Source organism: Pan troglodytes, chromosome 12, assembly GCF_028858775.2.
Source record: "Pan troglodytes isolate AG18354 chromosome 12, NHGRI_mPanTro3-v2.0_pri, whole genome shotgun sequence".
NCBI lineage: Eukaryota > Metazoa > Chordata > Mammalia > Primates > Hominidae > Pan > Pan troglodytes.
Genome location: NC_072410.2, coordinates 21217001 through 21242905, shown reverse-complemented (window position 1 = coordinate 21242905; position 25905 = coordinate 21217001). Strand labels below are relative to the sequence as shown.

Genomic DNA, 25905 nt, shown 5'->3' with positions numbered 1-25905 from the left:
GTGTGGGGGAGACACAGTATGTGCATAAGAATTGGTAGATGATGATGGTGATGTTTATGAAAATCCAATCATGAATAGCCGGAGGCCACTGTTGTCAACGAGTGGTCCCTGTAACAGCGACGTTAGCTACACTGAGAACTTACACATGCACATTCTCAGGCCCATTGCAGACCTCCTGAAACGAGAACTCGGGAGGCAGGGCCAGGCAGTTGGCACTTTGCCTGAAGCACTCACGTTTTGAGAACACCTGTCAGGTAACAGGGAACCACTGAAAGTTTTTGGACGGTGGAGGAATGCGATATAAATGACTGTTGATTCACTGGCATTAAAGTGCCTAACTACCGACTGGCTTCCGAGGTTGCCGGAAGAAACCTGTTGGTTGATCCTTAGTGATCTCCAGGTTACAAAATGCGGGTTGGTACTAAGGGCCCCAAACACAGTGCTCACCTACCGAGCGCAGCCAGGAGCGCAGCGCCAGACAATTACAGGAGCTGTTCTGGATATGGCCGGGCAGCCCAGCGATGCTCAGCGAATCCCACAACTACAACCACAACCGTACCACACATTTAGCCTGCAAAAGCAGAGAAAGGAAAAGAAAACCGTGCAGGGAAGCCGGAAACGAGGGACCTAAGGGTCTCCTCTCTAGGGGGTGGGAGAGTGGGGGATGGGGCGAATGGGGCGAGGAGGGGGCGAGGATCGAGGGAGGCCCCTCCTCCGCTCGGCAACACCCGGTTCGGGTCCCTCTAGAGCCGGGACGCGGCCGGCGGGACACACCCTTGCCCTGGGAGACGCGAGGGTCCATGGCCTCTTAGTGTCGGTCCAGCTCAGTTTCGTGTCATTTGTTGTTAGCGCGAGGTAGGGGCGTTTCCCCACCCCAGCTCCTCCCCGGGGAAATCCCAGCCCGCTTCCTCCCCGCTCGTGCTGTTTTCGGGAGCGCCGTGCGGGGTCGAGCGCGGAGGCCGCACCCTGGGCGCCGAGCGTCGTGTCGGGGCCCCTGCCCGCGCTGCCCGCCGGCGCGGCCATTGTTCGAGCCCCACCCCTGATGAATATTCACGCCGCGCGGGCGCCTCGGCCCGCGCCCTACCCGGCAGGGCTCGGGGTGTGAGTGCGTTTCCGCCGGTTTTTCCTGCCTGAGGAGGAAAGGGGGAGCTGTTTTCTCTCTTCTCAGAATATATTTTTGGTGTCCCGTTTCTCCTCCTCCAGCGCCGCCGCCGCCCCCTCCCACCCCACCTCGCTCCCCGCCTCCGCCTCCGCCTCCGCCTCCCGGGTTATCTTTGTCTCGCTGCCTCGCGCTCACTCGCTCAACTCTCGGCGCCGCCGCGGCCCCACGCTCCGGGCCCGTCCTCGAGGCGCGCGGCGCGGGGCGCGGGCGCCGGGGCCTGAGGCGGCGGGCGACGCCCGGGGGCCTGACGGCCGGCCCCGCGCCATGGTGTGAGCGCCGCCGCCCGTGCACGCTCCGTCCGCCCTCCGCGCGGCCCGGCCGGCCGAGAGCCCCGAGCGGCCCGAGAGCGCAGCCGAGCCCGCCGCCGCCGCCCGCGGCCCCGCGAGGAGAGTACCGGGCCGGCCCGGCAGCCGCGCGAGGAGCGCGGTCGGCGGCCTGGTCTGCGGCTGAGATACACAGAGCGACAGAGACATTTATTGTTATTTGTTTTTTGGTGGCAAAAAGGGAAAATGGCGAACGACTCCCCTGCAAAAAGTCTGGTGGACATCGACCTCTCCTCCCTGCGGGTGAGTGGGCCCGCGAGCGGGCGCGCGGGGAGCGGGCAGCCGGCAGCCGGCAGCCGGGGCCGCGCCCAGGTCGGCCGGGCGCTCGGGCGCCGCCGTGGGCAGAGCCGCGGGGCGCGGCGGCCCCTTTGTCTGCCTGTGCGGGCTGGTGCGGGGCGGGCGCTACCCTCCTCCGCCCCCACGCCCCCAGCCCGCCGCGCGACCCCCGGGCGCTGGGGGACCGCGCGGGGCGAAGCCCACCTCTTTTGTCACCGCCTTTTCTCTCCAACTGCCCTGCTTGATTTATTCATTTTTTTGGCTTCTTTTAAATGATAACCCCTCCCCTCCTTCCTCTCCAGGATCCTGCTGGGATTTTTGAGCTGGTGGAAGTGGTTGGAAATGGCACCTATGGACAAGTCTATAAGGTCGGTGTGGGCGCCTTCTTTGTTTCCCGTGGCATGTGGAAACTTCTTATTGGGGGACGAGGAGAGGGTGATAAACATGCTGCTGACTGGAGGCCACGCCGCTTGGCCAAAGTTGGGAGAGGGGTTTCTTTCGCCTTGCCGTCCCTCTGTTTTTGCACACCGAGTTTATATTCAGACTGGCCTTAAAAGACCTCATTTCCTGGCTTTGAGATAAGGAAATAAGCTACACTCTTAGGCATGCACTTTACTTCAATAAAATGGAAAAGCATTTTTTAAAAATAAGACAACCTGAATTTTTTCTTTTTTTCCCCAAATCTGGCCTTCTGAGTTTGTGTGTAAATTAAAATACAGTGGAGGCGGGCCTTGCCTCTGACGATCCTAAACCACTGCTTTGGCCATCGTGAAAACTGTCATCATGTTTCAGCCTCCACTCGGTGCTTGCCAGTTGCTCAAGGTGTGGGGAGTTTGGCGTGACCTGGGAATATTTTATAACTGTGGTTGTCATCCTTTCTATTGATGGATACGTATTTTGGGGAAGCAGGGAGGAGTGTGTGTTTGGGCAACAGTAGCAGGAAGAATTACAGTGTGGGGATTATAAAATCTGAATTCCAGGAATAACCTGTTTGACAGCTGTGTAATTGAAAGAGAAATGACGGAGAGCGAAGAGAATATAGAGGATGCCCTGGTTTACGCCCACCCAGGTCTTTCTCTTTTTAAAAAATTTTAACACCCACCCTCCACCCCGGCGATAAATGAAACTAGCAAATCTGGAGACTGAGTCTGCGCTGAGTAGCTGACACCTGATGTGACTAACAGTGTTCATTTTATACATTGTACAGTCTAGAGATTATGAAAGATATGTAGGGAATGGAGGCGCAGGCCTTGAAAATTCAGAACGGGATGTTAAATTTTTCCTGTCTTAATTTGTTTCTCGTTACTGAACGTTTTCTAAAAGTTTAATCTGCGCTGGGGGAGTGTTCTGTTAGAGTCGGTACAAGGTTAGGGAAGCAGGGCTCTGTGGTTCACCATGAAGAATTGTCATTGTCTCATTAAAAATGGGTGGAGTTGGGGGGGGTTGGAAGCCGACTGTAGACCTTTTCTTAGGCTAGATTAAGTGTGGATCTTATTGTCTCTTTTCTGCGTTGTGAGTAGAGTTTATCTATCACTTGAACGCCTCTCCTTAGCCTAGACTTCTAGCCTGGGTAGTGTACTGTACTGGACTGTGGTCCGAACTTGGGTCAGTATTCTCAGGTGATCTCAAGTGTATTAGCTTGTGTTTTGTTGGTTAACTGTTCGGGCCGGGGCCAGATTTTTGAATTTGAAATAGAGCCCCGTTAACTCAGCTTGCCCGGCTCAACTGAATTTGGAAGGCTTTGGAAAATTTTGGAAAAGATTGTGTTGCAACTCACTGAGTGGTTGGTAACTGGCTAAAAGACATTCTCCCCGGTCTGTTGTTTGTTTAAGCACCAGTCATTTTTTTTCTAACCCAGTTTTTTCTCGCCAAATCTAAGTGGTGATTGTAGTCTTCCAAGTGAATTAGCCAGAGCTTGTTTTTGACCTGGCTACACAGTAGTTGGATTGTTTGTGTCTTATTTGGTCAGCATGGATGTTAAGGGCAGAGAAGTAAGCTAGAAGGCGATATAGTCTTTAAACCTTAAGAGAAAGGAAAGAATGAAACCTCAGTTTGTCTTTATTGGTTTTAAGAGGTGGGAGCTGTTTATGGTAAGAGTTTAGTCAGGTTCATTGTTATTTCCCCTCATTGCCATTTTGGTTCCATTCCCCCCAACCTTCCCGAGCTTTTGAACTAGGTTTGCTGAGCGCTAGCTACGTTTGGCAGGTATTTGGGATACTGGCATGACACAGCTCTCTGACTACAAAGTCGGTACAGTTGAGAATTTCTCTAATTATGCAAACCTAGGGAATTAAATCTGTGCAAAAGTTGCCTACAGTCCAGAACAAAATAGTGCCTGAGATTTTGCTCATAAGCAGTTACATTTTTATATTGTTATGGAAAATTTCAAACATAAAGACTGGAGAGCTCAGTTTATCAGCAGATGACTAATCTTGTCTCATCTGTATTCTTCTTTTCCTCCTTTATTTTAATGTAAACCCCAAAATGCCATTTCAGCTGTAAATACTTTAGAATGTTTCTTTTTTACACAATCACATTGTTGTTATCACACTTAGAAAATGTCATATATTCACTGTTAACGTTTTCCTGATTGTCTCATACATCAGTAAAATGTGTTTTTTTTTTTTTACTATAACAAGTTCTTTAATGTTTACAAGCAGGTACTGGGAACTTCAATCTTAGAGGTGGTGAAAATAGCAGAACATCTCTTTTTTTCCTCTTTTTAACTATTTAATTTCTAGAACCATTTACAATTATGTGTAGGAGTTAATTTAGGATTTTTGTTGGTATGATTTGCTTGTGGTAGATTTGGGATTACATTATTAATACTTTAGAGTTTGTTTATTGCTGCTAAACATCCTTTAGGATGAATAGCATTAAAGTTTGAGAAATATTTGTTGCTGAATTGTTATTTATAAAAAGGTCTTTATTTTTAAACATAATTTCAGGTAAAAAAAATCTGTAAGCTGAACAACTTGTCCTCATTTATTTTAGTGTCATATTTTCTATTTTTCATTAGCGCAGATGTTGCTTATTTTGAGGCAACTATATTTACATGAAGTGAGTGAGTTGAAAAGAGGGAGTTTTCTGAGATTTGGTATGTCGTCTGAAATAGCTTCTTTTGGGGCGAACGACCCTCCTGCAAAACTGTGCTAATGGTAGACCCCTCATTTATGGAAGAAAGGGAGGGGGAGGGGTGTGTGTGTGGCAGTAGGGCTAAGAGTGACCTTTGGGAATGGTAGAAAGGTTAGGGAGTAGTGGGAATTTCAAGGAGATGTTATTTGGACTTGAGGAGAGACATCTTCTTTAAGCATTGAGGAGCCACTGAAAGGTTTTGTTGGAATTGGGGATCCCTGAGAGTAGGGGACTTGATCCAGTTTTTTGGGGATAACTTCTAATTTTCTGTGTCTCCGACAACAGTGGTAAATGGTCTGGTATAGTTGAACAGTATGTAACTTCATCTTAAAAGAAGGAGGTGAAAAACGGGGTATATTCTGTTTAGAGAAATTTATTTTCACCCTTAGGTTTTTGAGAGACGGATACTCATAAACTTAAAATTGTAAATTTCTCTTCACAAGGTTACATTCAGAGTACCATATATTTATAAGAGAAGTGTCTGGTATGATCAGTGAGGAGAATGATAGTGTGAAAAATTAAAACCAGAAATAAATCAAGTTTGTTTCCATGTTATTTTGGATTTTATTGTTATTTTATTTTGAGATGGAGGTTTGCTCTGTTGCCCAGGCTGGAGTGCAGTGGCACCATCTCTACTTACTGTAACCCCCGTCTCCCGGGTTCAAGTGATTCTCCTGCCTCAGCCTCCTGAGTAGTTGGGATTACAGGTGCGTGCCATCACGTCCAGCTAATTTTTGTATATAGAGATGGGGTTTCACCATGTTGGCTAGGCTGGTCTTGAACTCCTGGCCTCAAGTGATCTGCACGCCTTGGCCTCCCAAAATGCTGGGATTGTATACAGGCATGAGCCACTGCACCCGGCCTTATTGTTATTTTAAATATTTATTTGACCATTTTTGTGTTCTTGGGGTAACTACTGTTATTTTGCATTTTGTGAGCATGTGATGGCTGGTGTTCCAAATGTCTTGAATAAAAGATTGTCAACCGGGCGCGGTGGCTTACGCTTGTAAATCCCAGCACTTTGAGAGGCGCAGGTGGGCGGATCACTTGAGGTCAGGAGTTCGAGACCAGCCTGGCCAACATGGTGAAACCCCGTTTCTACTAAAAATACCGAAAAATTAGCCGGGTGTAGTGGCGGGTGCCTGTAATCCCAGCTACTCAGGAGGCTGAGACAGGAGAATCACTTGAACCTGGGAAGTGGAAGTTGCAGTGAGCCGAGATTGTGCCATTGCACTCCAGCCTGGGCAACAAGAGTGAAACTCTGTCTCAAAAAAAAAAAAAAAAAAAAGAAAAGAAGATTGTCAGCCTGAGGACAATTCTGAGTCTTGGAAGGACTGACAGAGGGGAAATCCGGTAACAGTAACGTGGAAGTCAGGGAGTTTAGAATCCAGCAGGTAAGATGTCTGAAATCAAGGTTCACTCAAAGGAGGGACCATAGATTTTGTGGAAGACTGGCCCATTCTGATCTTGTCATTGGAGGAAGGGTACAATGTGGACCTTGGAGATTGAGGACAAGGGTACCCTAGGCCCAAAGACCTTGATGGTAAGGGGAGCTAACGCTAAGAGTTTGCTCATTCGACGCCCATTTGACACTGTGCTAATGTTAGACCCCTCGTTTATTGAAGAAAGGGAGGGGAGAGGTGTTTGTGTGTGGCAGTAGGGCTAAGAGTGACCTTTGGGAATGGTAGAAAGGTTAGGGAGTAGTGGGAATTTCAAGGAGGTATTATTTGGACTTGAGGAGAGACATCTTCTTTAAGCATTGAGGAGTCACTGAAAGATTTTGTTGGAATCCCAATTCCCATTGTTGGAATCCCTTAGAGTAGGGGACTTGATCCAGATGTGTGTTGGGAAGGAGCTGGTAAAATGGTTGGCCTTGGGCAGTGGTCCAGTGACAGGAGGTGAAGGCCGAGGCGGGATAGTGGCAGTGGTGGTAGAGAGGAGGAGAGGTTGGGGTGGATACTTGGGCATTACTCTTTGCTAGGTTTAACATGTTGAATTCACTCGTTCTCTGCAGGCTTTGGTATGTCCCTTTAAGTGGGTACACGGTTTGCCCACAGTATTAGGAGGAGCTTTGGGATTCCCAGCACTTTGGGAGGCTGAGACAGGCAGATCACCTGAGGTCAGGAGTTGGAGACCAGCCTAGCCAACATGGCAAAACCCCATCTCTACTAAAAATATAAAAATTAGCCGGGCGTGGTGGCGTACGCCTGTAATCCCAGCTACTTGGGAGGCTGAGGTGGGAGAATCGCTTGAACCTAGGAGGCGAAGGTTGCAGAGAACTGAGATCATGGCACTGCACTCCAGCCTGGGCAACAGAATGAGACTCTGTCTCAGAAAAAAAAAAAAAAAGGCGGGGGCGGGGTGGTTAAAAGTGCTAAAATTGCTTTCGATTGCTCAGTGGTAAAGTGCCATATAGATTGTCTGGCTTTTAAAAATCATTAGGGGCCGGGCACGGTGGCTCACACCTGTAATCCCAGCATTTTGGGAGGCCGAGGCGGGTGGATCACAAAGTCAGGAGTTCAAGACCAGCCTGTCAACATGGTGAAACCCCATCTCTACTAAAAATACAAAAATTAGCCAGGCGTGGTGGCGTGTGCCTCTAGTCCCAGCTACCCAGGAGGCTGAGGCAGAAGAATTGCTTGAACTTCCCCAGGAGGTGGAGGTTGAAGTGAGCCGAGATAGCACCACTGCACTCTAGCCTGGGCAACAGAGCCAGACTCCTCCAAAAAGAAAAAATAAAATAAAAAAATTTGCATTTTGGAGCAAGTACTTAAACTTTTGTGAGGGATTCTCTAAGTGTTATCTTTTAAGTGTAGCATCTCTCGTTCTTAATTGGAGGTAAAGACATCCACTGGGGCAAAATGAATTTTGTAGAACCAGATGTTTTCATTAGGAGGAGATTGTGTCAGCTGATCTGCCACTGAGAGGCATGTTCAGGCTTGTTCTGAGACATAGATTTCCTTCATGCTGGAAGATTCTGGACTTGGACAAGGTGGGAGGAAGCCAGCCCTGTTGAGCAAGCCCTGCTCTCTTAAAGAGTTTCAACCCTTACTTTCAAAAACTGTTTTACTAACTCAAACATCAAAAGCTCTACAGAAAAGCCAACCACCAAACAAAACCCTGCTGATGATGGGTTTTGAACTCCTTACTGCTTGAAACTTTGTGATAAATGTACATTTATTTGCCTAGCTGCAAACTCAACTCGTATTTTGCCTTTTTTCTTAACCAATATTTTATGTGTGTGTGTGTGTGTGTGTGTGTGTGTGTATATATATATATATATATATATTTTTTTTTTTTTTTTTTTTTTTTTTTTGAGATGGTGTCTCACTCTGTCACCCAGGCTGGAGTGCAGTGGTGTGATCTCGGCTCACTGCAAGCTCTGCCTCCCAGGTTCAAGCGACTCTCCTGAGTAGCTGGGACTACAGGTGCACGCCACCAAGCCTGGCTAATTTTTGTATTTTTAGTAGAGATGGGGTTTCACCATATTGGCCAGGCTGGTCTCGAACTCGAGTCAGGGTAAAGTTTTTAGACATACAGGGAAAGATGACTAGGAAGAAAATGGAGAAGGCCAAGGTTATCTTATATTTATTACCAGTGACCATTGTGGCAGCAGTGGTTGTTAGGTTTTGTAATGTTATATCACTGCTCACCAAACAGAATTTGTTCTTTTGTTATGGAGCAGGTTCAGTAATAAGAGTTGGTGAGTATTATTCAGAAGAGAAGCTGCCTCTTGGGTTGAGTAATTAATAAAGTGATTCATTGGGAGGTAGTTTTTTTCTGTAAGAATCTCTAAGGAATGATCACAATGATAAGTTTTAGGACATCCCGTTTTAAAAACTGGACTCTTACAAACTTTGTTATCTAGATAGCATTAGGTATAACTAAATTGGGGAGACAGAAGTGAAAAACGATTAACCATATAAGGGTGGTTTCATGCAGGTACTGTGGATGTGTGCTGGGCCCTGTTCTGAGAGTTAGATACACAGTGGTAAATGAAGCAGATGATATATCTACCCTTATGGAACTCAAGAAAAACAGGGGGATGGACACAAAATGCCAGATGTGGGATGTCAGTCATACATTCTGTGTTGTCTGCATCTCCCTGGGTTCCCTGCCCAGCACACTTGTGTTCAGACACAATGAATGCACCGACACATGGAAACAGCACATACTGCAATGTGTTCATTTTAAGTGGCTCAACCTCATCAGCAGGGCTTCTCTGTGCTTTAAATTACAGTAAAAACAAATGAAAAGTGAAATGAAAAGGTAGACATATAGAATATCAGTCTACTTTTTTTACTCGTAGAATCAAAAGACATTTTCCCCTGTCAAATTGCTGTAAAAGTTTTTGTTTTTGTTTTCTTTTTAAAAAAGTATAAGAAACTCAGGTGATATAAAAGTTTTTATATACTTTTAATTTCAGAAATGATCTTGCTGTGGTCAGCAGACCACATTTTGAGGAACACTGAACTGGCAGGATTGAATTTGTAGCAGGGCTCTTAGTAAACTCTGGGTGGTTGGTGTGTTAGTGAGCTGGAGAATTGAGGACTGTTGTTTGTGCCTAGTATTTGGTTCTCCCACCCTTTGAACATTGGGGAGCTAGAGCAGGTGCTGCTTACAGCTTTATGCTTTAGTGCCAAAACGTCTTTGACCCCTGTGCTTTGGAACTGTCTCAGATATGGCTAAATATGAACAAGTTATCCTATTAAATTTAAATAAATGAAAGAAAAACCCCACTTTTACATTATAACTTTAAAAAATCCTTCATATGATAAATAGGGCCTTAACTTACCAGTTACGAATCGATAGTTATAATCAAATGATACTAAAGTGCTCATACCAAAAGTCAGAGTCATCCTGTTCTCCAGAAGCATGTTTTCAGTGCTTTTAGCTGCTACATCTGAAATTTATTGCTATATTTGTAAATTATGTACTTATGTGGCTACTTCATTTATCAGTTTTATACATTTATTGACTTCCTCTAGCATTAGTTGTAGTTATTGAACTAGTTAGTTCAATAGTAGTTGAATATTTAACTCCTATACTTGCTGCCTCCCTTAAGTGGGCATACCATAATTTTGGGTTAAAGTGATAGTTGTTTCTTTTATCATGACTATGTAAATACCGTTTATATGTGAGCTAAACAGTCTCATACGATTACATTTCCTTTTTTAAACAACACCCCTGCCCCCACATCGCTTTTAGTTTTTCATTTGCTTAGTTTTCTTTGTACCTATCATCACCTTCCTCCTCAGATACCCTAAAAGGTATAACAAATGCCTAACAAAGTTTAGTCTTTATCACATTTTCCAAATGCTTAATTTAACACCACACGTCAGATAATTTATTGTTGCAAGATAACCTGTTGATTTCAATTTTTTCTCCCAGGAGTTTCCTCATAGCTGTGCAGGTATGGTTGCCCCTGGACCTGGCATGTAGCTATTATTGTCCTGGAATGTCTGTTTCCTGGATACTGCAGTCTTCCTTTTTGGTTTACTATCTTATTTTCCTGAAGCACATCCTCTAGTAGTTTTAAAAGAAAGGGTATATGGGTATTAAGGTTTTAAGTCCTTGTATGGCTGAAAATCCCTTTTTCTTATCACTGCCTCATCTTCTCTTGTCTGGAACATAACTGCTTTCGATTTCTTTAGGGACTAAATCTCTGGTTTCCTGTGGGTATGGAGTGATGTGAGGCAGTTACCAGACTGTGTAAGGCAGAGAAAGGGGACCTGGGGCTTTCAACCACTAAATATGCAAACTTTGATCAGTTCTGATTTTGGCCTTGCACCTCACTTGGTATTGGTTTATTCCAAATGATGACCTTGTCAGGGTTTTGTAGGTCCAACTGTCTCACTTCTTTTTGGTATCCTTTAGTAGGCACTTAGGTTGTAATTTTTACCTCTTAGTTACTACTCCATCCACTTTTTATTTTATCTTTTTTTTTTTGTTTGTTTTTGAGACAGTCTCACTGTTGCTTAGGCTGGAGTGCAGTGGCGCCATCTTGGCTTACTGCAGCCTCCGCCTTGTGGGTTCAAGCAATTCTCTTGCCTCAGCCTCCCAAGTAGCCGGGACTGCAGGTGTGGACCACCATGCTCGGCTGATATTTGTACGTTTAGTAGAAATGGGGTTTGACTATGTTGGCCAGGCTGTTATCGAACTCCTGACCTCAGGTGATCCCCCTGCCTGGGCCTCTCAAAGTGCTGGGATTACAGGCATGAACCACTGCCCCTGGTCTGCCTGTCTGTCTGTGTCTTTTAAGACAGAGTTTTGCTCTGTCCCCCAGGCTGCAGTACAGTGGTGTGATCACAGCTCACTGCAGCCTCAACCTCCTGGGCTCAAGCAAACTTCCCACATCAGCCTCTTGAATAGCTGGGACTACAGGTGTGCACCACCATGTCCAGCTAAGTTTTTTTTTTTTTTTTTTTTTTTTTTTTGTTGAGACGGAGTTTCGCTCTGTTGCCCAGGCTGGAGTGCAGTGGTGCAATCTCGGCTCACTGCAAGTTCTGCCTCCCGGGTTCATGCCATTCTCCTGCCTCAGCTTCCCGGGTAGATGGGACTATAGGTGTCTGCCACCACGCCTGGCTAATTTTTTTTTTTTTTGTATTTTTAGTAGAGATGGGGTTTCACCGTGTTAGCCAGGATAGTCTCTTATCTCCTGACCTGGTGATCCGCCCACCTCGGCCTCTCTAAGTGCTGGGATTACAGGTGTGAGCCACTGCGCCCAGCCCATGTCCAGCTAATTTTTAAAATTTTTAGTAGAGATGGTATTTGACCATCTTGCCCAGGTTACTGGACTAAAGTGGTCTGCCTACCTCGGCCTCTTGACCATCCACTTTTTAGCTGTCAAAACCTGATAGAAATGATCTCTACTACCTCTTTTCCCCTTTATATCTTTATTCTTTTGTTTACTTTAAAATCATTTTTATGGGAATTAATTCTTAATAACTCATGTGATCAGTCCACCATGTTTAACCAAAAGTTGTGTCTTTGATTTTGGACTTAGGGTTTTGCTCAGGTGTTTGTTTCTTTTCATCCAGAACAATAACAATACCAACAGAACAATAACAATACCAATGAAACAATAACAATAACAACAAATAAAAAATGAGAACAAGGGTAAGCAGTGCGTAACCTCTGTGACCTTACTGTGTGACCTCTGTCAGAGATACTTAATTTGGGAGGTGCAAGCCGAGGGAGATGAGGATGAGGAATAAGGAAAGTGAGGCAGGATGCCAAGCAGTGCCATGATATGTATTAATTACCATGCTGGCTGCTGCTTTGAACAAACCTTTGAGAGATAGAGGAGTTTGTTCAGCAGTATTTTTTTTTAAAGCAGCTTTATTGAAGTATGTTTTCTGTATTATGAAGTTAACCCAATTCAAGCTTACATTTCAGTGATATTTAGTAAATTTACTGAGTGGCACAACCATCACCACAAATCAATATTGGAACACTTTGATCATGCCAATTAGATTCCTCGTAGTGATTTACAGTTAATCCCTGTTCCAACCCAGAGCCCCAGGCAACCAATAATCTGTCAGTATTAATTTGCCTTTTTTGAACATTTCATTTAAATGGAATCCTACAACGTATGGTCGCCTGTGTTTAATGTTTTTGAGGTTCGACCATGTAGCAGTGTGGTTCTTTGTTCCTTTTTATTGCTGAATTTTAGGCTGTGGTTGTACCACATTTGTTACCTGTTCACCAATTGATAGGCATGATGTTGATGGAACTGCACCTTAAGTCATCCACAGAAGGGAGAAAGGAGGGGGGAATTTATCTGTTTGGGTCTTCTTGTTCCCCTTTAGTGTAACCAAACACTTGGTTCTGATGACCCTGAGTGACTGTCTGGATGAGGGAAAAGCAGTTGAAGTTTTGTGTCCCTGAATCCTTTATCTTCCCCAGTCTTATTATTAGTCATTACTGTGAGTTTATTTATTTATATTTTGAGATGGAGCCTCACTCTGTCGCCCAGGCTGGAGTGCAGTGGCACAATCTTGGCTCACTGCAGCCTCTACCTCCTGGGTTCAAGTGATTCTCCTGCTTCAGACTCCCAAGTAGCTGAGATTACAAGTGTGAGCTACCACGCCCAGCTAATTTTTGCATTTTTAGTAGAGATGGGGTTTCGCCCTGTTGGCAAGGCTAGTCTCGAACTCCTCACCTCAGGTGATCTGCCCGCCTCGGCCTCCCAAAGTGCTGGGATTACAGGCGTGAGCCACTGCGCCTGGCCTTAAGTCATTTTTAAAAACATGAATACAGTTTCTTTCTTATCGCTATGAAGACAAACTATTCACTATCAGCGAGGTCACTGGTAGTAGGAACTAGGCCAAACTAGTTTTTCCTTCTATTTTTGGGAGGAATTCACTTGTATAATAGCCAGCTGTTTACCATGTGATGCTAGACTGCAGTTTTCCTTTATCTCAAGCAGAAGCTATTGTCTTGCCTGGATTTTGAAAAAACAAAGCAAAATATGTTACCTTTGGTCAGAAGGATGTATCCCAAGTTAAATAAATGATTTGCTATGTGTTTTGGGCGAATAAGTTTGCTCATTTGTTTCAAGTGTATTTTTCAGAGTATTTTTCTTATATTTTATTCTTAAGTTTTTTTGTGATACCTTTTGTTAGGGCCTTACTGCATTCAGATTACATAAAATTAAGTTAAGTAATAGTTTACTTTTTGAAGATTCTTATACTGCAGAGCTTTCGTTCTTACTTGCTGTGACAGTGACAGAATACTGTTGACTACCAGAGCCCTTCTCCCCCTGAGTTTTTCTGAGACTCTTTATGTGTAATTGGTGTGTAGTTTTATGACTTCAATTTTGAGAGGTATGTCAAAGACTGAATATAATCTGAGTTAGGGCTGTTCATCAAGGTACTTAATAATTTGTTGGAGATCCCGGTTGAATATTGCCTGAGGTTGAGTGTGTACATTTAAGTGACACAATTCACTGGGTGTATTCATTCACCTGCTAGGGCATGACTCAGATTCTAGGGCCATTCCAGTTTGAACTTGGCATATTAGAGCATCTTAGTTCTCTATATGTACACATTTTCTCATTTATTCTTGTTGCCTTCCTTGATTCCCAGAAAAATCTGACAGGTGTTCAGCTCTTTACTCTTCAGTGATTTCAAGGCTTGGTTTCTGTTTCTTGTTTCACTGTCTACAGATATTTTGAGCCTACTCTGCTAGTCAAGATTTCCTTTATTTATTTATCTAGTACTTAATGTGTTTATAATATGTGCCAGGCACCATGCGAGGCTTGCTCACTGGTGACAATGGACAAGAAAGGCAGTCAGCTTATGCCCTTGTGTAGCGTATAGCCTAATGTGTAAGGCAGAAAATGAACACACAGTTAAAGAGGATGATATTGCAGATGGGGAATAGCAGGGGCCTATGGGAGTGTGTGACATGACAGCTAAGTTAGAGCTGATAAAACAGATACGGTGGTATGCACAGTGAAGCTTTATGATTTCAATTCAGATGCTCTAGATGAGGCATAGATGTATGTGGAGCAGTGAACAGTCTGCTAGGAGTTAAAACCCACTGAGCTGATGATTCATCATCTTGGTTAATACTACTTTGAATAAAGATAGGAGGGGTGTGTTCCATTGATTATGGTAATTGACTGTCTCCATTCAGTTTGCCTTGAGCCAGCTGTCTCTCAGGAAGCCTTGCCTCCTACATCTGCACTGTTTGGTGCTCCTTGCATTTGAATCTCCTGTATCAGTTAGAAGTTAGCATCCTGAACATTCTCATATGGGTGAAGGAGGGGCCTTCATCAGGCTTCAGATTGTCTTATGAGCAATATCTGGAATAATATTTGGTAAACAGCTGGCCTGAAGTAGGCCACATTCTGCCCTACTTTACACATGGGGAGACTGCTTTGTTCAGCTGCTGGTCCCCACGACGTTAGGGCTGAAAGGGACCTCTGTAAAATGGGAACAATGGTGTACAGGTTTGTGATATTCACATAGTTTTTAATAAGTTTCTGTAGTTCCGGTTATGTAACAAAATAATTAAAAGATAAAGTTTTTTTGCTTTTTTTTTTAAGACAGAGCTGCAACCTCTGCCTCCAGGGTTCAAGCAATTCTCCTGCCTCAGCCTGTCATGTAGCTGGGATTACAGGCATGCAGCACCATGCCTGGCTAATTTTTGTATTTTTAGTAGAGATGGGTTTTCACCGTGTTGATGAGGCTGGTCTCCAAATCCTGACCTCAAGTGATCTACCTGCCTCGGCCTCCCAAAGTGCTGGGATTACAGGCGTGAGCCATTGGGCCTGGCCTTGCTCTTTGATAATATGGACAAAAGAGAATTTTATTTTTCTAATCCGATTAGGTAAAATGATGTTGTGGCTTTTTTTTGATGTTGAGTGAGATATTTCTAACCATTCTCTAATCATACTGGAAAACGGGACTTTGTAGTTACTAATGCTGGCTTTCAAAGTGTGAAATTCTTTTTGCATTATTTTGTATAAGCAAGGGCTTTGTCAGTCATCAACTCCAAGATTGCATTAGACGTTTCATTAGTTTTCTAGTTAATTAGCTGAAAATATATTCTTATTGTTATATGAAAAAAGCAACTTAAATGTTGAATTTTAAATAGGATGCTTATTTATTTTTTTCTTGTCTTTATACTGTTTATTTTCTTGCTGGCTCTATCAGCTAAGGACTTGATCTCATTGGTAGTCTGTCTTGCCCTTTTTTTTTTTTTTGCTTTTTAATGATTCCTTTTGCTGGCTTATTACCTATAACTTCTACTTAGGTTGTTTTATAGGTTGCTTTAGGTTTGTAGCACATGTTTTTAACTTACCACAGTCTACCTTCAAATGATATTATACCTTACTATGGTATACCTCCATTTCTACCCACTTGGCCTTATAGTTTTTTAGTATACATTTCACTTTTATTTATTATTTATTTATTTTTATTTTTTTGAGATGGAGTGTCGCTCTGTCACTCAGGCTGGAGTACAGTGGTGCGATCTCGGCTCACTGCAACCTCTGCCTCCTGGGTTCAAGTGATTCTCCTGCCTCAGCCTCCCGAGTAGCTGGGACTACAGGCGCAGGCCACCATACCCGGCGAATTTTTTGTATTTTTAGTAGAGACGGGGTTTCACCGTGTTAGCCAGGATGTTCTTGATCTCCTGACCTCGTGATCTGCCCGCCTTGGCCTCCCAAAGTGCTGGGATTACAGGCGTGAGCCACTGTGCCTGGCCCTATTTTTTATTTTATTTTTTTTTGAGACAGTATCTCCCTCTGTCACCCAGGCTGGAGTGCAGTAGCATGATCTTGGCTCACTGCAACCTCCATCTCCCAGGTTCAAGTGATTCTTGTGCCTCAACCTCCTGAGTAGCTGGGATTACAGGTGTGTACCACCATGCCTGGCTAATTTATTTTTAGTAGAGATGGATTTTCACCATGTTGGCCAGGCTGGTCTCAAACTCCTGATCTCAGGTGATACACCCATCTCGGCCTCTCCATGTGTAGGGATTACAGGTGTGAGCCTCTGCGCCAGGCCGAGAAATTTGTTTGTTGAGGAATATCAAAGATCCTGGCCTTGGAACATTGATAGTTCACTTTGAACTTCAAGGGTTGATTAATTAAAAGTTTCTGTTAAACCAAAATCTTTTTTTTTTTTTTTTTGAGACAGAGTCTCACTCTGTCACCCAAGTTGGAGTGCAGTGGGCACCATCTTGGCTCACTGCAACCTCCACATCCCAGACTCAGGCAGTTCTCGTGCCTCAGCCTCCTGAGTAGCTGGGATTACAGGTACCTGCCACCACACCTTGGCTAATTTTTGTATTTTTAGTAGAGACGGGGTTTCATCATGTTGGCCAGGCTGATCTCAAACTCCTGACCTCAGGTGATCCACCCACCTCCTCGGCCTCCCAAAGTGCTGGGATTACAGGTGTGAACCACTGCGCCTGGCCTTAAACCAAAATCTTGATTGTGCTTAAAATATTTAAGTAAAAAGGTACTTTGCTATGCCAGTGTTCCAGTTTGACAGTGATCAATTAAAAAATTTTTAATCCCTCTGCTGAGTGCAGTGGCTCATTCCTGTAGTCCCAGCACTTTGGGAGGCTTAGGTGGGCGGATCTTTTGAGGTCAGGAGTTCAAGACCAGGCTGGCCAAATGGTGAAACTCATCTCTGCTAAAAGTACAAAAAAAAATGAGCCGGGCACGGTGGCGCATGCCTGTAATCCCAGCTACTTGGGAGGCTGAGGCATGAGAATTGCTTGAACTCAGGAGGCAGAGGTTGCAGTGAGCTGAGATCACGCCACTGCACTCCAGCCTGGGGTGACAGAGTGAGACCTTGTCTAAAAAAAAAAAAAAAAAAAAAAACTGGGTGCGATGGCTCACGCCTGTAATCCCAGCACTTTGGGAGGCTGGGGCAGGTGGATTGCTCGAGGTCAGGAATTCAAGACCAGCCTCACCAGCATGGCGAAACCCCGTCTCTACTAAAAATACAAAAATTAGATGGGCATGGTGGGTGTGCCTGTAGTCCCAGCTACTTGGGAGGCTGAGGCAGGAGAATTGCTGGAACCCGGGAGACGGAGGTAGCAGTGAGCTGAGGTCGCGCCACTGCACTCCAGCCTGGGTGACAGAGCGAGACTCCATCTCAAAAAAAATTTTTTTCTAATTTCCCATCATCTGATCCTACCAAAAATAACAAATACCTAGGGGGTTTTTCATTTCATTTACAATCTGGAACCTCAGATGGCCTTATGACAAGAGCCAATATTTTAATATCTTTGTCTTAGAACCTCACTCATACAATAGAGACAAACCTCAAATCCAATCCAGAGAGCATTGCTTCAAGGAACAGTGGTGACTTAAGATAGGTTGGAAGTCTAATGGTGCTACGTGAATGCTAAATAATCAAGCCTTTTCAGGTTTAGTTTAATAGTTACTATTCTTATACTTTCAAAACCATTTTCATGTAATTTTTTTCAACTATTTATTAAATGTTAGTAAAAGAGGAACTACCTGAACACAGATTTTGTCCAAGCAACCTGTTTAGAATAAATTATAGGGAAGGAAGTTTTCGCTAAAATGCATTTCCCGTACTTGTGAAGAAACTTGTTGAGAAATTAACTTTGAGAAAGTTATGCCATCTTTATGCAACATATTTATATAGTTAAGAAACATAATTTTCTTACATTTCAAAAGAGGCTGTTTGACAAAAACGGCTAGAAGACCCCTCCCTATACAGTGAGAAATAATATTCTACAATTATGTTATATAACTAATCATAATAATTTTACTTTCTCCAAATAACTATAAGAACCTTATCTTCCCCTTTATAAAAAAACCGTGAGAAAACGAGCCTTCCTAAGAAGTTTGACACTGATACCAGCCAACTCTAAATCAAAATGGAAATTAACATTCCTTTCTAAATCATGTGCAGAATTCATTTGAACATTCTGATAATTTCCATGTAAACTCTGATACGTAAATGTTGGGGCTAGGAGGAGGCTTGAAGATTATCTTGTTCAAACTCTCTGGTAAAAGAATGTATCTAAGATTTGTTCCATAGGCTGCAGTCCACTTCGGGAATCATGGAACTCATCAGTCACATAAATGGAACTAAGATACCTTCTCATAGTTAAAAAAACCAGCTTAAGAAATTCTTGCCACCCAACTTTTCTTCTATGAATCTCTCAATAATTTTTCACTATTCAGAGAATGTGGTAAAAATAAGAGGCTTCAAGACCCAAAAGAACAAATGTATGGGAGCTCTATACCTGCGTTAGTCTGTTAGGGCTGCCATAACAAAAGGTCACAGGCTGGGGGCTTCAGTAATGTAAGTCATTTTCTCATAGTTCTAGAGGACAGAAGTCCAAGATTGAGGTATTGGCAGAGTTGGTTTTTCCTGAGGCTCCTTTTTCTAATTTGCAAATGGCCACCTTCTTAGCCTTTCCTTTTGTGCACCCCTCCCTGGTGTCTGTGTCCAGATTTCTTCTTACAAGGACAGCAGTCAGATTGGATTAAGGTTCACTCTAACAGCCTTATTTTAATTCAGTCACTTCTTCAAAAGGCCTTGTTTCTAAGTCTCAATCACTTTCTGAGGTACTGGAGATGAGAGTTTCAACATGTCAGTAATTTTTGGGGGATCACGGTTTCAGCCCATAACAATACTGTAAAGTTTTTCTTGTACTGAAGACACAGAAAATAACTTTACTCTAAAGTGCTAATGATTTATTAACTAACACAGGTAGAATATCCCTTATCTGAAATGCTTGGGACCAGAAGTAGTTCAGATTTTTTTGGATTTTGGAATGTTCATATTATATTTCATGGTATAATATCTCTAATCCAAAAGTCTGAAATCCAAAATGCTCCAGTGAACATTTAGTTTGAGAGTCATGTTGATGCTCAAATGGTTTAAAATTTTGGATTAGGGATACTCAACCTGAAAATTTTGAACCTTGTTTTTTTAAACTAAAAATACATAGGGTCTTCTAATCCAGGGGTCCCCAACTTCTGAGTTTCAGACAAGTACTGGTCCTTGACCTAATAGGAGCCAGTCCCCACAGCAGGAGGTAAGCAGTGGGAAAGCAATTGAAGCTTTATCTGTATTTATAGCCGCTCCCCATTGGTTGCATTACTGCCTGAGCTCCACCTCCTGTCAGATCAGTGGTGGCATTAGATTCTCAAAGGAGCATGAACCCCATTGTGAACTGTGCATATGAAGGATCTAGGTTGTACACTCTTTCTCAGGATCTAATGCCTGATGATCTGTCACTGTCTCCCACCACTGCCACCCCCTGCCTACCTTCATGGAAAAAGTTTCTTCATGAAACTGGTCCCTGTGCCAAAAACATTGGGACTGCTGTTCTAATCAGATAAATAGCATATTCATTAGCATATTCATTCAACACAAAAATACTACAGATGGCCGTGGCTCACGCCTGTAATCCCAACACTTTGGGAGGCCGAGGTGGGCCGATCACGAGGTCAGGAGATCGAGACCATCCTGGCTAACATGGTGAAACCCTGTCTCTACTAAAAATACAAAAAATTAGCCGGGCATGATGGCAGGTGCCTGTAGTCCCAGCTACTCAGGAGGCTGAGGCAGAAGAATGGCGTGAACCTGGGAGGCAGAGCTTGCAGTGAGCCAAGATTGTGTCATTGCACTCCAGCCTGGGCGACAGAGCGAGACTCTGTCTCAAAACAAAAACAGAAACAAACAAAAAAAACTACAGATGCTATTCTAGATGATGGAGATAAAGGATGGCAAAAAAAAAAAAAAAAAAAAAAGATACAGTTCGGGTTTTCATGGGGTTTAAAGAAGGCAGTAAACCCATCAGATGGTGGTAATATATCAGTTAGCCTTTGCTGGGTAGCAAACCAAGCCTGAAACTTGCTGGCTTCGTGTTGTATAAGCATCATCATCTTTGTTCATACTTTTGTAGGTCAGTAATTTGGACTGGGGCATACTCAGTGTGGTAGTGTGGTGGCTCTTCTATCCATCTCTTCTAGGATCTCTCCGGAAGCTGAAGTCAGCTGGCAGTTAACTGGGGGCTCCATGGTGTGACTTGGGTTGGCCGACTTTTTAAGCACCCTGGCCTTTTGTTTCCCATATCTCAGTTTTCTTTTTGTCTCCTTTCTTCCTTTTGTTGTTCACTAAGGAATATTTAAAAAGTTTCGAGTATTATAAAACATTCAACTTTTGGGGAATGAGATGGAGATATAATAAATGGAGATAAATATGTACATTTAATATCTTCATTTTACAAAAGAATCTAATCACCATTAATTACAGTGTTACAGTATGCCCTGTTACAGCTGAGAGTTAGGGTTTTGCATCCACTAATTTTGGTAGGGTGACAATAGCAAAATGATAAATAAGTCATGAATTTAGCCTGGGCTTTTGGTGCTCAAATACCTTAATTCGTGGATGGCAACACCAACACTCTACCTGCTTTTCTTAGCTCAACAGGAAATGAGAGTAGGGCTTGGGCAGGAGGAAGTCATGCATACCCAGCTGTCAGCGTGCGGCCTTCTCATTGGTTGTTTAGGAGAGCAAACGAAGCTTATCTCCTTCCCCAAAATGTTGATAATGAAGGCGAAATGAGATATAGCTACAGGTAAACTAGATTGAATCTGCTGTTTATGTGTTGGAAGATGACGTTTGAAGATGAGTTTTAGTTCTTAGCACCAATACAACAAATGATGGGATTTGAGGTTTAAGTGCCTAAGTTTAAGGCTCTCATATAATAACTCTTAATTTCTTTTTGTGTCGGGAAAAGAACAAACTCTTGCCTTGAATTAACCAGTTATTTTAAAAAATCATAGACTTCTGTCATTAGAGGAAACGGCCTGAACTCCATTACCAGGTGACTTTTTAGCTATAGTGGGTGGCACATGGGACTGTCTGTGGTGTGCCATCTGCAGTGCACAAGCCATTTGTTTCTGGAAACAGTCTCACAAGCAATGATTCTGGTGAGTTTAGAAATGAATCAGGATGTGCTAAGCTCAATGAGGACTCATTAGCCTTGGATAATGTGATTCTATAAATGAACAGAATGGAGACGGTGAAGACTCAGGAGTATAGAGAAAATAGGATGACACTGGAAGCTAGGCTGATTGGTGGGAGTTTTGGAATCAATGTGCTTCAACTATTAGTTGATTAAGCATATAGTTGAATTAGTAAAGAGTGGGAGACTTGCCCCTTGACTATGTGTTATTAAAAAAAAAAAGCTATCTTGGCCAGGCACGGTGGCTTATGCCTGTAATCCCAGCACTTTGGGAGGCCAAGGTGGGCAGATCACCTGAGGTCAGGAGTTCGAGACCAGCCTGACCAACATGGAGAAACCCCATCTCTACTAAAAATACAAAATTAGCCGGGCATGATGGCACATGCCTGTAATCCCAGCTACTAGGGAGGCTGAGGCAGGAGAATCACTTGAACCTGGGAGGCGGAGGTTGCGGTGAGCCAAGATCGCGCCATTGCACTCCAGCCTGGGCAACATGAGCTAGACTCCATCTCAAAAAAAAAAAAAAAGCTATCTTGAGTACTGACATGGTCCACCATCTCTTTTATGTACATTTCCTCACCTTAATTTTTATTTTGCATGTGCATGGAGAGATTAAGTAACTTGCCTAAAGACACATAGCTAGGAAGCAATTGGAGAAACCAAGTGTTAAGGCATTTCAGTCCTGACTTCTAAGTTTAGCTCTTAACCCTTTTGCCAGATTGTTTCCCAGGGTTTCGACAGGTTTGGTTGGTAGGTAAGATGTGGTTTGGCAGAGAGAACCTGTGAGGGTTTAGGGCCAGGGCTGACAGTGGGAAGGTGGGGGTGGGGGGGGGTGGGGGGGAGTGGAAGGGTGGGGGATGGGGGGTAGGGTGGTGGTGGGGTGGATGGGTTAAGGGTGGGATTGAGAGGCAAAGGAGGTGCTGAGAGGAGCAGAAGTTGCCAGTCCTGAAGCTTTCCTTTTTCTCTACTTTTCTGTGTCTTCCTCAGAGCCTCTCATACTCTAATGTGCACTCAGTCATCTTGGGAGCTTGTGAAAATGCAGATTCTGATTTCAGTGCATCTGGGAATCTGCATTTCTAATATGCTTCCCCAGTGATGCTACTGTAATTCCATACTTTCAATAATAAGGAGTAGTAGGGCAAAGAAGTTAGCATGGGAAGTGTTGGTAGTTCACTGGAACACAGCTGCTAGGGTGGGTTCTTTGGACTAGGGTTATGTCTTATCCATGTGGTGTAAAGTGTCTTGGGTATCTGTACATTCAAATCAATGATTTTGTGAACAGATTACAACTTTCAGTTGGGACTGTAGTCTTTCTGAGGCTCACAGGATGTTGATGTAGGAAGAGGTGTTAGAGAATGTGTAGCTCAACCCCTTAGCTTACAGAGAGTGAGGGACTTTGTGGCCTAGTCAGAGCTAGGGTTGCAGATCTGGCCTCTTTTATGCTCTTCATCTGTCTGGGTTGGGTTGGAAGGCAGTGCAGTGAAGTGCTACTGTCTTCCCCCCTACTATTTGATGATTTGGTGACATGACAAGGTCATAAATCGATTATGATTCTCAAATTCCATTTCAGTTTATAGTACATTTCCTGAACAAAAGTAAGTGTTTGAGAGAGTGAATGAATAAAAGGGCTGGTTTCTGGGTGAGGTGGCTCACAGAGTGGGTCAGAGGCTGGGACTGCCCCTAAGCCATGGCAGTAAGTTTCTAGTGAAAATAGATGACAACCATTTTGGTGTTTTGGAGAAGGCAGCAGACCCAGACAGTGGCAGGCTTTTAGGCAACAGCTGTGTTTTGAGGCCCCAGGAAAGAGGGGGAAAGTGGGCAGGTGTAAGTACAATCAGGGAGAAACTGGGGAAAGACTTTTAGGCAAGCTTTTTGGTTCTTGATTATGTGGTCTCTCTTGCACCTAGGAAAGCAGACAGTAAAAAGCGTCGTTGTTGGAATAGAAAATTCAAGCGCCTGATTGTGAGAATAAGAGTTCAAAAAGGGGGCCAGGCGTGGTGGCTCACACCTGTAATCCCAGTGCACTTGGGGAGGCTTAGGTGGGCGGATCACAAGGTCAGGAGTTCAAGACCAGTCTGGCCAATATGGTGAAACCCCGTCTCTACTAAAAATACAAAAATTAGCCGGGCGTGGTGGCGGGCGCCTGTAGTCCCAGCTACTTGGGAGGCTGAGGCAGGAGAATTGCTTGTACCTGGGAGGCGGAGGTTGCAGTGAGCTGAGATCATGCCACTGCACTCCAGCCTGGGCGACAAGAGTGAGACTAGGTCTCAAAAAGAGTTCAAAAAGGGGAGAACAGTGGATGGAAGGTAGAAAGAGTTTGAAGCTTTAAAATGCTGTTGAGAAAGAAACAAGGAAAAAAATGTCTGGACAGAGATTTGTACAGCACAGTTGTACTTAAGTGTTTGTGTTTTTTGGGGCAGTGGTGGGTAAGGTCAGTGGTGTTTTTTTTTTTTTTTTGAGACCCCTGTCGCCCAGGCTGGAGTGCAGTGACATGACCTCGGCTCGCTGCAACTTCCACCTCCCAGGTTCAAGCCATTCTCCTCCCTCAGCTTCCTGAGTCGCCAGGATTACAGGCGCCCGCCACCACACCTGGCTAATTTTTTTGTATTTTTAGTAGAGACGGGGTTTCACCATGTTGGCCAGGCTGGATTTGAACTCCTTAAGGTCAGTGGTTTTTACATTGAAGTCCTGGACTATAGAATGATAGTTCTGGAAGGAGCTTCAGAGAGCCTCTATGCATCTCCCTCGTTTTTCCTGGAGAAACCTCCAAGGACCCAGTGAGGTGGAGGGACTGACTGGCTAAAAGATCTGTCAGCATATAGTAGACTGCCAAATGGACCTTCATATTTTTGCCTCAGATGATTAGAGGACACTCTGGGTTTCTCTCATCTTACTCGTTAAAACAAAATACAACACTTTTACTGAGTGCCCTTTATGAGCGGGCACTGATCTTTTTATCATTTTTCTTTGATTTTTAGATTGTGCTTTCTGAAAATTCAGATATTCAAGTTAAGTAATCTTTTGTTACTGTTTTCTTGATGGGGAATAATTACTAGATCTAGCTCTTGTAGGTCTTAATTTGGAAAAACAAGTTGAATTATCGCTGAATTTTTGGTTTAGGCATAGTTGATCACATATTTTGCATTTTGTTGCATCAGGTCAGTCTTTAGAGAATAACATTTTTAATACTTCATTTTTCCTATGAGTCACATTAATAAAAACCACATTTAAAATTTTGTCCTTTCAAAGCACTGTACTGTGGCTGAATTGCATTTAGCGCTACTCATAGGATTTTTACTAGCATTAATTCAGATCTTCCAGTTATTTGAAAGTAGAGAAAAAACATTCCCATTTTGCAAATAAGCTTTTACAATTTAGTTTCCACTATAGAACATGTCAGTAGACTATGAGGTTTAAAAAAGAGAATAAAAACTGATACTAGAAATCGTCAATACATCATACAATACATTGATACAGAGATAATCCCTTAAAGCAGACTTGAGAATTCAAAATCCACTTCTGAATGGCTTTGGAGAGGTGCATTTTTTTTTTTCTCTCTAGGGCAGTATGAAAAACCATTTCCAAAGAGGAGATTGCCTGTTTTGTAAAGGAGGGATAGCTGATTGGGCAGGACAAGAAAGAGCCTGTCTGAAATATTTTGAGTAGCGTGTTAAGGGGTTGGGTAGTATATTGCTTTTTTTTTTTTTTTTTTTGAGATGGAGTGTTGCTCTGTTGCCCAGGCTGGAGTGCGGTGGCGCGATCTCGGCTCACTGCAGCCTCCGCCTCCCGGGTTCAAGCGATTCTCCTGCCTCAGTCTCCTGAGTAGCTGAGTTTACAGGCTCACACCACCATGCCTGGCTAATTTTTGTATTTTTAGTAGAGACAGGGTTTCACCATTATTGGTTAGGCTGGTCTTGAACTCCTGACCTCGTGATCCACCCACCTCGGCCACCCAAAGTGCTGGGATTACAGGCATGAGTCACTGGTGCCCATCCCTTGCTTTTTGTTTTTACTAAAGCCTTTCGACCCACCTGCTCAGAAGGAGGTGGTAATTGGTTGAGAATTCAAGAATTGTTAAAAAGCAAGGGTGTGTTTTCTTCAGCTTTCCCTAGCAAATATAATATTTAGAGCAGAGCCAGCCCCTGCAAATCCCCTAAACCCAATAAAAGCCAGCAAGACAATAAGCCCATCTTCAGCAACTTCTTTGGCTAGTTGTATTCCCTAACTCCTGCTGCAGCTGATGAACAGAGTGCCTGCTGAGACCTTCCTGTGGGCCTTGAACCTCACCTTGGTTTACAATAGAGGAAGATAGTAGGAGAGAGAAATCTGAAGGAAAAGTATGGCAGAGGCTCTCAGCTCTGGTACATCTTGGTATATCTTGGGGAGCTTTAAAGTCTCACTATAAAGCAGAGAGTCTTAACCATGTCTGTAATTTGCAGTCACTTGAGGAGGCAAGAAAAAGATTGATGCCTTTGCTGCAACCCCAGGATTGGGTATTGGGGTTTTCGTAACCTCATGGATTATTCT

The 25905-nt window shown here is 43.8% G+C and overlaps 1 protein-coding gene across 50 annotated transcripts in view; it reads left to right on the top strand.

The window, feature by feature from the left end:
- The first annotated feature begins 1295 nt into the window (after nt 1–1295).
- MAP4K4 (mitogen-activated protein kinase kinase kinase kinase 4) overlaps nt 1296–25905 on the top strand; it is a 193650-nt gene continuing 169040 nt past the window's right edge. For 31 of the 50 annotated variants that reach the window (XM_063788964.1, XM_054678070.1, XM_054678110.1 and 28 more), the window contains exons 1-2: nt 1542–1728; nt 2064–2129. In XM_063788964.1, coding sequence (XP_063645034.1) covers nt 1672–1728; nt 2064–2129 — 123 coding nt within the window. In that variant the 5' untranslated portion in view covers nt 1542–1671. Of the gene's footprint in view, nt 1729–2018; nt 2130–25905 lie in introns of those variants that run through there. The other 19 variants (XM_054678099.2, XM_054678083.2, XM_054678082.2 and 16 more) reach the window with 4 other exon arrangements.